This window comes from Salvia miltiorrhiza, chromosome 5, assembly GCF_028751815.1.
Source record: "Salvia miltiorrhiza cultivar Shanhuang (shh) chromosome 5, IMPLAD_Smil_shh, whole genome shotgun sequence".
NCBI classification, from domain to species: domain Eukaryota; kingdom Viridiplantae; phylum Streptophyta; class Magnoliopsida; order Lamiales; family Lamiaceae; genus Salvia; species Salvia miltiorrhiza.
In genome coordinates this window covers 1,934,762-1,946,401 of record NC_080391.1, presented here as the reverse complement: position 1 = coordinate 1,946,401, position 11,640 = coordinate 1,934,762, and the positions used below count along the sequence as shown (strand labels likewise).

Below are 11,640 nucleotides of genomic sequence, written 5' to 3'. Positions count from 1 at the left end.
TGTCCAACTTTTATGCGAGTTTGAAATCACGGCGGCTGCGTTTTGAAATTCCAACCAATCGAGACACACCAAAAAAAAGAAAAAAGAGAAGCTCAGAAATATGGGCTTGGGCGGTTGAGCGCTCGCCAGCTGTCATGGGAGATCAAGAATTACTAATCGTATTATATAATGATATAAAAATAATAAGATTAATTCTATTTTTTTAAGTATAATAAGATTAATTCCTTGTCTATATAATATATGAAAGATATTTTTTTTCCTTTTTTTTCTCTTTCTTCATCTACCAATTTTTCTCTATTTTTAATTCTTTTGTAAACATCCTCAAATTTAATTTATGCATAACTATTTAATATGCATATTATATATAAGTTCGTGACAAAATATTTAATATGGTATAAAAATAATCAAAAATGAATTTAAAACGAATAAATTATGAAAAGTTAAAATATTTTATTTTCTCTCTCTTTTTGTTAAAATTTTACAACCTTTTTATTTATGTTTGTACATAAAAACATTTATTTATTTATTATGACGTATAATTCTCTCTATCCCTCACTTGTATTTCAGCTATGCTGCCAATGAAAAAGTGGAAATAGCCAATGAATAAGAATTGAAAAGAAAGAAGCCAAAACATAAAGAGAAACAGAGCATTCGCATCAATGGATTCATTTCATTCTGTGCTGTGCGCTTTCCCCACACACTACCTGCATTGCACACTTGTTCCATCACTCAAATATTACAAATCAAAACTAGAAATCCAATCAATTTTAACCAAATCTACATTTTCTTCTGTGTCCCTTAAGTAGTGATTCTCAGTAACGTATAACACAAAAGTTAGGACTATCCAAGCTCTCCGACAGTCCTTCGTTATTACTCCCGAGGTAAAAGCGAACTTGAAGGGCTTCTTCCCCGTAATAGTCCTCGTGTTCCTCCGATACTCTCTTTGCAGAAACCACAATAGAATCGCTGCAAAATTCCACACGAATTTCTCTAAGTGTGGGTATTTCTGCGAATTCTAAAGGGATTTCCCGCAACTTATGTACTCGAATAAGACGAAGGCGTTCAAGGCATGGAAAGTGGGAGCTTTCAATTTTCCAGATTTCTAGATTATCAGTATCCCGAAGAGTCAAGAATTTGAGGCTGCGAAATTGGCCTTCAGTTGTTTCCCACTTCCCTTCATTGAAGTTCCCCCGATCGAGTGTGAGCTTCTGAAGATGGGGCAACACACCTACCTTATCCAATATGTCTTCCCAACAACAATTGTTGCTTTGAAGAGCCAATCTCTTGAGCGAATGGGGAAAGTTGATTGCACTTCTTCGAGAAATTGAGCAAACCAAGGACTTAAGTTTAGTTAGACAAACGAGATTGCTCAAACAATACAACTCATCATCTCCCCAATTATAAAAAACCAATTTTTTTAGATTGGGAATTTTTTTGACTACTTGTTCGCTACACTTGAAATCATCAACTGTCCCCAAGCTTTGCAGATTTCCCAAAACTATGTCATCTTGGTCGTACGGAGGATCAGGGAGACGAAGACCGTTGTGGAACTTAACATGCCTGATGCGAGACATGTACCAAAAATCAGTTGGCGCAGTAGTAACCTCACGCATATAGTAGTTGGCAACAATTAGTGTTTGTAGATTCCAAAATCGCCATATTGAACTAGGAAAATTCCACTCAATTATTCCTCCAGAGTAATGACCTATTTGAAGGAACCGTGAATTAACTAATTGATCCACGTGTCCAGAAAAATCTTCTTTGACCCATTGGTATCTAGTTGTTTTCAGTATCCTCAACAAGCTCATATTGAGAGGTGATAGTTTTCGTCCAACATTCCACGTCAAACAACGAGCTTCTGACATAGGTGGCAAGGCCCCTATGACATCATTATCTGATGCCGTATTATAAAACCTTTCTTTTTCAGCTTCTCTCAAGCACAAGTCTCTCAACAAGTCATGAATTCGGCACCAGTTCATTCTACCCCCCCTTAAAACAAGATTTCTAGCAATAAGGTCTTTTAAATACTCTTTTGCTATCTCTTCCAAGCTTTTCCCACTTACTGCTTTCACAAATCCCTCCGCAACCCAATATTTGATGAGGTCTGAGACAAGAATCTCCCGATCTTCAGGAAAAACACCCATATAGAGAAAACATGGTTTCAAATGTATTGGCAATTGCTTGTAACTCATGTATAGTATTTTCAAGCAACGTTCATCATCCTCTAAATTAACACTTGCATTCAAGTTTTCCCCTATCTCTTCCCAACACTCTCTTTCATGTTTGGACTTTGCCAAAAGGCCTCCCACCACAACAATTGACAATGGAAGTCCTTTGCAGCTTTTTCCAATCTTTTTTCCGATTTCCTCCAATTCAAGAGGGCAACCTTCTTCCCCAAACACAGTTTTGGAGAGAAGCTCGCAACTTTCAGCCTCATCCAAAAGTTTCATCCCAAGGCTATCAGAGTTAGGTAATTTAGAAGCCAAAGCAGATAGCCTTGTTGTTACCACTATTCTGCTACGGTTTTTGCTATTCGGAAAATAATTCCTAACTCTATCCCATGCATCGATGCTCCACATATCATCCATTATAATCAGGTATCTTCTACCATACAGATGCCTATACAACTTTTCTCCTAATTCATGCTCATTCAAATTGTCATCAACTCTTATATTAAACTGACGAAGAAGTACTGCAAAAATTTCTTTAATGACATATTCTTGAGAGATGGTAGCCCACGCACAAATATCAAAATGCTCCTTAATAAGACGTTCTTCATAAACAGTTTTAGCAAGAGTGGTCTTACCAGAGCCGCCCATCCCTACAATGGGAATGATATGTAGATGAAGGCGATCAGAAGTGAGCTTATCCATCATTTGAAGCTTGACAGCATCAGCACCCACCATACTACTCTGCTGCGGGATCGAAGAAGATCTCGACGAATCCGAAGGCGTTGACTTTGTGTGCAGCTGATGTTGGACTCCAACTCTCCCTTGAATTTGCTTGGCTTCCTCTTCGATCGAAGCCATGTCTTCTATCACCTTCTCGAGAGCTTCATACAATCCATCAGAACTCATATTTTCTCCATCATTTTTCACCTCATCGAAAATATGAGATAAAATGGAACATTCCTCATCGTAAATATGAGATTCAATGGCGTATTCGGCGGCATAAGCTGCATCTGCAATGCGAGACTCCAATGGATCCGCTTCTTTGGAGTAGTCACGATGGAGGTTATACCCCTCGAGAAATTCGAGCAGGAAATTAATCTTTTGAGTGAGAGACTCAGCTTGTTGAATGGAGAGAGAAATAGGAGGGCGAGGATGATGGTGAAGGTTGTTTATGATATTCATGGCAGAAACTAGAGTTGCGTAAGCTGCTGCCATGGCTTGTATTATTGCTTCGGAGTTGTGAAGGAAGAAGATGAGACTGTGATTTTCTATTCTCAAAATCTAACAATACATTCAATTCAATATACTGTATAACTCAATTATTGGAAACTTTTTCTTTTTAAGCTGTCAAATCACAGCTAGCATTGATTAGTGTGAATTAGTGGAAACATTATTCAAAATAATAGGCTCACTACAACAAAATTGGCTTTGGGGACCCCTATATTGGGACTCTTACCATAAACGTCCTTTTATTACTTTAATGGGAGTTAAAAATATCTTAAAAAGCGTGCTTGTTTAAATTGTTTTGTAGTCTACATGCTTATATATAGTACTCCCTCCGTCCGCCAAAAGTGGACCACTTTGGCTGGGCACGGTATTTAATAAAATTGGTGATAATTTTGATGTAGTGGAGAAAGGGTCCCACCACTTTATGAGATGTGTGGTTGAGATTGAATTTGAGGTGGTTTTTTTGTAAATAAAGAGTGTTTGTAAGGATAAAAGATTAAAGTGGATGGTGGGACCATTTCCATAAAAGGAAAGTGGTATACTCTTTGCGGACGCCCGATTTAGTAAAAATGGTCCACTTTTGGCGGACGGAGGGAGTAATTATTAAGACTACACTATATCTGTTTGCGTAGTCTGTTTACACAAATCTTTTATTTTTAAAAAAATAAAAAATAATAATTTCTCTTGGTAAGACAATTTTTTATTTATTCAAGTTTTGTTTATGCAATTTTAATTATCAAGAATTTCTATTTACTAGAAGTTCTATTAATTAAAGAAAAAGGTTTTTATTAATAAAAGATAGTAAAATATTTATTTCATAGAAAATTAAAAGAAATTTTGTATTTACTGATAAATAGAAAATGAAAAGTAATTCTAACAAACAAAAAAAACAAATATATTTGGATACTGAACACTTCACCACAAAATCAAAACTTACTCAAAACACTTAATGTGGAACACTTAACCCCAAATTTAAAACCCTCTGCCGCCACTGAATCTGCAACACCTTCAGCAACCATAATCTTCGCCACAAATCTGGTCGACCACAACCTCCGTCGTTCACCATCGCGAGCCAGACCACCACCGCTCTCTCTCTCTCTTCCTCGCTACTTCCCCCAGCGACATCAACATCTTCGTTGATGTCTTAGCCATCTTCTACTACTCGCCTCCGTCGTGCCATCACCGCCGCGGTTGCAATAGCTAACCTTCTGCTGCTTCTTTTTATCTGGTTATACATCAGTTTACATTTTCATTTTTCAGCCCTAGACTAAACGGAACCTTCGTTTCTTCGCTGGATCGCCGCCTTCTTGTCGCCTCCAATCGCCACCGTCACCGTCGGCATCAGCCGCAAGCGCCATCGCAATCTCTGCTCCATCCAACGGAGACGACTATCCTCCTTAGCATGAGGTCAGTTATTGTTCACTTGTTTGCCTCAAATTAGGGCTCGATTAGCGAATTTCTTTTGTTTTTATGTATCTGTGAGAGGTTTAGGTTAGAAAAATTGGATGAGTTGTTGAGATTGTAGTAATTACTTATTGAGTAGGTGATGCTTTTTTATGCTTATTTTTCAGCCTCTGTATTTGATCTTGATGGCAGCTTGCTACTTGTTTCCCCAAGTATGCTTCATCAGTAATTTGGAGAATTTCTCAGGTATCTTCCATCCTCTGTAGCTAGGGCACCATATGCTCAGTTCATTTGGTGTTTGCTATCCTTTGCTTGATGAAAAAACTTGTAAGTAATATTATTACATGGACATTCAAGGTGATGTCATGTTCTGAAAATCCTCATGTCTAAAATGTAGGCATATTTTTGAATTTTAATTACTTATGCTTTGCTAATTATTCTATACTGAACAATCTTGGACTGAAATCTGTATGCTTTGCTAATTTTAGATGTTCGGTTAGGACAAAAGTTGCTGCCACTGTTTGTGAATCAATTTATGCTGTTATGCTCAAATTCTCTATCCTCTAGTATACAAATGCTTTGAAGCTTCCACTGAATATTGCAGATATGCCCAAATTGAAACATCAAAATGGAACATCAATTTATGTTGTTATGCTCAAATTCTCTATCCTCTAAAATGAATGAAAGAAACTTAGTTATGGTTATTTCCTCAAAAATCTTGTGAGTTTTATTAAGTTTTAACATGGTTGTAGCTTTGGTGACATACAAGAGTGGTGGAGCAGATGTATTTCATAAGATCTTAAAGTTTGTTGTTTTGGAACGAGTTCAATTGGAAAATATAAATGAATTTAGCAATATTTCTATGGTTACAATTAATCTTTCTTATATACGTATTATTAGTAGCAATTTGTAATTTTAGAATGTTACATGAATCTAGGTCAAACTACAAATTTTAGAGCAATATAATATATATTATAACAGGACACTAATTATTAGGACACTCCTAAGTGTCACAAAAATATATTGTAACAGGACACTAATTATTAGGACACTCCTAAGTGTCACAAAAATGGGTTTTCAAGTATACTCTAATAGGACTTTCTTGAGCATCCTATTACAATGAGTGTCCTATTACGCATGACTAGCGCAAATAGGACTCTCCTAAGGAAAGTCCTATAGTAGTGAAAGTCCTATTATACCATATAATAGGACTCTCATGAAAGTCCTAATAGGTGAATTTTGTTGTAGTGGCTGCGTTTTGATGGATAAATTTACTAATAAATTTATTCTTTTTTTTTATCAAGAAAAATATATTAAAAACACAAGGCTGCGTAAATTTATCTATTTCCAATGATAGATAACAAAAATTTATGCCTTAAAATGTCTCATTTCTTTTCCAACATTTGACACAAAAGAGATGTTCACCATTTTTCCTTCCTTATTTTCACTTCAAAGATGGATAATATTATCCATCAAAGTAAACGCAGCCGTAATGTTTTTTGACGGGTTACACCACTAGTATTCGAACGTTTTAGACGGAAATTACTTTTTGTCATAATTTAAATAAATTTAATTTGATGTGACACGATTATTTTTACTAATTTAAATGTCAAAATTTAATTAGTTGATATAATAGAAGTATCATTTCATATAAACTTGTATTTGATGAAGTTTTATAAAAGAACAGTGTGAGATTGAATATTTTGGAAAAACAAAAAAATAAGAAGAAAAAAATATACTCCCTCCGTCCACGATAGTGGACGTCAACAATATGGATACAATTAGAGGCTCTTTCCTCGAAATTTTCAAAAAATTATTGATATGTAAGATATATTTTGTGCATGACGTAGACAGAGTCAATGAACAAATGCATGAATTAAATGATTTAATCAGAGTTAGGTCGATATTAGGGAATTTTGTCCTTTGCCATGGGCCAACTTTTGCAATAGACCCAATTGATAATCTTGCTTTCAATAATCTAAGGAATTGATTTGTTGTCTTGGGCTAACTATTTTTATCTTCCAATCGATTCTCATTATTTAGAAACTTCACGATTAAGCATAAATAGAAATTATAAAAATTAATTTCATATTTGGTAGAGTTATGTCATTCAAAAAATTCTTAGCCACGCATTAATCTCATTAATTCCCTGAAAAAAGCACGAGGATAAGCAACAACAAAAACAGTAATCATACAACTGCGCTATACTACTAATACACAGTAAAATTTACAATCAGTTTGTGCTGTGTATACTTACATGTCATACAACTGATGCATAGCCATATTTATGTGTAATAAGAAATACAAAACAAGACTGAAATAAATAATGGTGACTTATATTTATGGCTTCACAGAAAAGCATTATTGATTTTCACAACCAGCACAGAATCATTGCTAGTAGTTTTTAAGTAGACATGAACAAAGTTTTAGAAAGATGTAAACATAGATATTTTTGGCTCAGTAGTGGTAGGCTGGTAGCATAGATATTTCATATTTCTAAGCAAACATGTATTCAAACTAAGAATTCTTGCACAGTTTTATAGTCCAATCATCAAACTTCTTTTTTTTGTTATTAATATTAACAGGTGTGGGATACTTTATGACAAATACTATTCTGGGTACGGGTCAACCTGGTTGTACGGTACACCAGGTGTACCCAAGATTTTGTGTCCAACTTTTGTACGAGTTTGAAATCACGGCAGCTGCGTTTTGAAATTCCAACCAATCGAGACACACCAAAAAAAAGAAAAAAGAGAAGCTCAGAAATCTGGGCTTGGGCGGTCGAGCGCTCGCCAGCTGTCTTGAAAGATCAAGAATTACTAATCGTATTATATAATGATTTAAAAATAATAAGTTTTTTTTTTTGAGGTATAATATGACTAATTCCTTGTCTATATATATATAAAAGAGGAGTTTTTTCCTTTTTTTTTCTCTCTTTCTTCTCCCACCAATTTTTCTCTATTTTTAATTCTTTTGTAAACATCCTCAAATTTAATTTATGCATAAATATTTAATATGCATATTATATATAAGTTCGTGACAAAATATTTAATATGGCATAAAAATCATCAAAAATGAATTTAAAACGAATAAATTATGAAAAGTTAAAAATATTTTATTTTCTCACTTTTTGTTAAAATCTTACAACTTTTTTATTTATGTTTGTATATAAAAATATTTATTTATTTATTTTATGACGTATAATACTCTTTATTCCTCACTTGTATTTCAGCTATGGTGCCAGTGAAAATGTGGAAATAGCAGAAAAAAGGGCAATGAATAAGAATTGAAAAGAAAGAAGAAGCCAAAACACAAAGAGAAACAGAGCATACGCATCAATGGATTCATTGTGTGGTGTGCGCTTAATTTCCCCACACACTACCTGCATTGCACACTTGTTCCATCACTCAAATATTACAAATCAAAACTAGGAATCCAATCAATTTTAACCAAATCTACATTTTCTTCTGTGTACCTTAAGTAGTGATTCTCAGTGACGTTTAACACAAAAGTTAGGACTATCCAAGCTCTCCGACAGTCCTTCGTTAGTACTCCCGAGGTAAACGCGAACTTGAAGGGCTTCTTCCCCGTAATAGTCCTCGTGTTCCTCTGATATTCTTTTTGCAGAAACCACAACAGAATCGCTGCAATATTCCACACAAATTTCTCTAAGTGTGGCTATTTCTGCGAAATCTGAAGGAATTTCCCGCAACTTGTTTAGTTGAAGAAGTTGAAGGCGCTCAAGGCATGGAAAGTGGGAGCTTTCAATTTTCAAGATTTCTAGATTATCAGTATCCATGAGAGTCAAGAATTTGAGGCTGCGGAATTCGCCTTCAGTTGTTTCCCACTTCCCTTCGTTGAAACTCCCATATTCGAGTGTGAGCTTCTGAAGATGGGGCAACACACCTACCTTATCCAATATGTCTTCCCAACCATAACTCGAGTTGTTGTAGTTGTTACGAAGAACCAATCTCTTGAGTGAATGGGGAAAGTTGATTGCACTTCTTGTACAAAGAAAGCAATTTAAGGACTCAAGTTTAGTTAGACAATCAAGATTGCTCAAGCAGTACATCTTATCATCATAGTACTCTCCCCCATTCTCAAAAACCAATTCTTTTATATTGGGAATTTTTTCTACCACTTGTTTGCAACACTTGAATCCAAATACTTTCCCCAGGCTTTGCAGATTTCCCAAAACAATGTCATCTTGGTCGTTAGGAGGATCTGGGAGACGAAGACCGTTGCGGAACTTAACATGCCTGATGTGAGGCATGTACCAAAAATCAGTTGGCGCAGTAATAACCTCACGCATACGGTAGTCGTCAACAATTAGTGTTTGTAGATTCCAAAATCGCCATATTGAACTTAAAAAATTCCACTCAATTATTGCTTCAAAGTAAGTTTGACCTATTTGAAGGAACCGTGAGTTAACTAATTGATCCACGTGTCTAGATAAATCTTTTTCGACCCATAGGTATCCAGTTGTTTTCAGTATCCTCAACAAGCTCATATTGAGAGGTGATAGCTTTCGTCCAACATTCCACGTCAAACAACGAGCTTTTGACATAGGTGGCATGGCCCCTATGACATCATTATCTGATGCCGTATTATAAAACCTTTCTTTTTCAGCTTCTCTCAAGCACAAGTCTCTCAACAAGTCATGAATTTGGCACCAGTTCGTTCTACTCCCCCCTAAAACAAGATTTCTAGCAATAAGGTCTTTTAAATACTCTTTTGCTATCTCTTCCAAGCTTTTCCCACTTACTGCTTTCACAAATCCCTCCGCAACCCAATATTTGATGAGGTCTGAGAAAAAAATCACCTCATCTTCGGGAAGAACACCCATATAGAGAAAACATGGTTTCAAATGTATTGGCAATTGCTTGTAACTCATGTATAGTATTTTCAAGCAACGTTCATCATCCTCTAAATTAACACTTGTATTCAAGTTTTCCCCTATCTCTTCCCAACACTCTCTTTCATGTTTGGACTTGGCCAAAAGGCCTCCCACCACAACAATTGATAATGGAAGTCCTTTGCAGCTTTTTCCAATCTTTTTTCCGATTTCCTCCAATTCAAGAGGGCAACCTTCTTCCCCAAACACAGTTTTGGAGAGAAGCTCCCAACTTTCAGCCTCATCCAAAAGTTTCATCCCAAGGCTATCAGAGTTAGGTAATTTAGAAGCCAAAGCAGATAGCCTAGTTGTTACCACTATTCTGCTACGGTTTTTACTATCAGGAAAATAATTCCTAACTCTATCCCATGCATCGATGCTCCACATATCATCCATTATAATCAAGTATCTTCTACCATACAGATGCCTATACAACTTTTCTCCTAATTCATGCTCATTCAAATTGTCATCAACTCCTATATTAAACTGACGAAGAACTACTGCAAAAATTTCTTTAATGACATATTCTTGAGAGATGGTAGCCCACGCACAAATATCAAAATGCTCCTTAATTAGACGATCTTCATAAGCAGTTCTAGCAAGAGTGGTCTTACCAGAGCCGCCCATCCCTACAATGGGAATGATCTGTAGATGAAGGCTATCAGAAGTGAGCTTATCCATCATTTGAAACTTGACATCATCAGCACCCACCATACTGCTCTGCTGCGGGATCGAAGAAGATCTCGACGAATCAGGAGGCAGCTGATGTTGGAGTCCACCTCTCCCTTGAATTTGCTTGGCTTCCTCTTCGATCGAAGCCATGTCTTCTATCACCTTCTCGAGAGATTCATACAAGCCATGAGAACTCATATTTTCTCCATTATTTGTGAACTGATCCAAAATATGAGATTCAATGGCGTATTCGGCCGCATAAGCTGCATCTGCAATGCGAGACTCCAATGGATCTGCTTCTTTGGAGTAGTCACGATGGGGGTTATACCCCTCGACAAATTCGAGCAGGAAATTAATCTTTTGAGTGAGAGACTCAGCTTGTTGAATGGAGAGAGAAATAGGAGGGCGAGGATGATGCTGAAGGTTGTTTATGATATGCATAGCAGAAACTAGAGTTGCGTAAGCTGCTGCCATGGCTTGTATTATTGCTTCGGAGTTGTGAAGGAAGAAGATGAGGCTGTGATTCTCTATTCTCAAAATCTAACAATACATTCAATATACTGTATAACTCAATTATTGGAAACTTTTTCTTTTTGAGCTGTCAAATCACATCTAGCATTGATTAGTGTGAATTAGTGGAAACATTATTCAAAATAATAGGCTGCGTTTTGATGGATAAATTTACTAATAAATTTATTCTTTTTTTTTATCAAGAAAAATATATTAAAAACACAAGGCTGCGTAAATTTATCTATGGAAAATGATAAATAACAAAAATTTATGCCTTAAAATATCTCATTTCTTTTCCAACATTTGACACAAAAGAGATGTTCACCATTTTTTCTTCCTTATTTTCACTTCAAAGATGGATAATATTATCCATCAAAGTAAACGCAACCGTAATGTTTTTTGACGGGTTACACCACTAGTATTCAAACGTTTTAGACGGAAATTACTTTTTGCCATAATTTAAATAAATTTAATTTGATGTGACACGATTATTTTTACTAATTTAAATGTCAAAATTTAATTAGTTGATATAATAGAAGTATCATTTCATATAAACTTGTATTTGATGAAGTTTTATAAAAGAACAATGTGAGATTGAATATTTTGGAAAAACAAAAAAATAAGAAGAAAAAAATATACTCCCTCCGTCCACGATAGTGGACGTCAACGATATGGATACAATTAGAGGCTCTTTCCTCGAAATTTTCAAAAAATTATTGATATGTAAGATATATTTTGTGCATGACGTAGACAGAGTCAATG

At 35.6% G+C, this 11,640-nt stretch overlaps 3 protein-coding genes across 5 annotated transcripts in view; all 3 read right to left on the bottom strand.

Annotated features, from left to right (window-relative positions):
• Window positions 1-11,640, bottom strand: part of LOC130984979 (prefoldin subunit 4) — an 89,146-nt gene that overhangs the window by 36,334 nt on the left and 41,172 nt on the right. The gene's annotated exons all lie outside the window — the stretch shown is intronic.
• On the bottom strand, window positions 449-10,917 carry LOC130984969 (putative late blight resistance protein homolog R1B-16). Of its 3 annotated transcripts, none has more exons than XM_057907671.1 (2): window positions 8,278-10,917; window positions 449-704 (listed from the first exon to the last, which is right to left on the bottom strand). In XM_057907671.1, the coding sequence occupies exon 1, from the start codon at window positions 10,840-10,842 to the stop codon at window positions 8,293-8,295; it is 2,550 nt and encodes an 849-aa protein (XP_057763654.1). In that variant the 5' UTR covers window positions 10,843-10,917; the 3' UTR covers window positions 449-704; window positions 8,278-8,292. The 3 variants fall into 3 exon arrangements, with proteins under 3 accessions (XP_057763654.1, XP_057763655.1, XP_057763656.1); XM_057907672.1 differs by lacking the exon at window positions 449-704 and adding an exon at window positions 8,067-8,196; XM_057907673.1 differs by lacking the exon at window positions 449-704 and adding an exon at window positions 8,067-8,184.
• Window positions 813-3,386, bottom strand: LOC131024760 (late blight resistance protein R1-A-like). The gene has a single exon (XM_057954299.1). It carries the CDS (start codon window positions 3,384-3,386, stop codon window positions 813-815), a length of 2,574 nt encoding a protein of 857 aa, XP_057810282.1.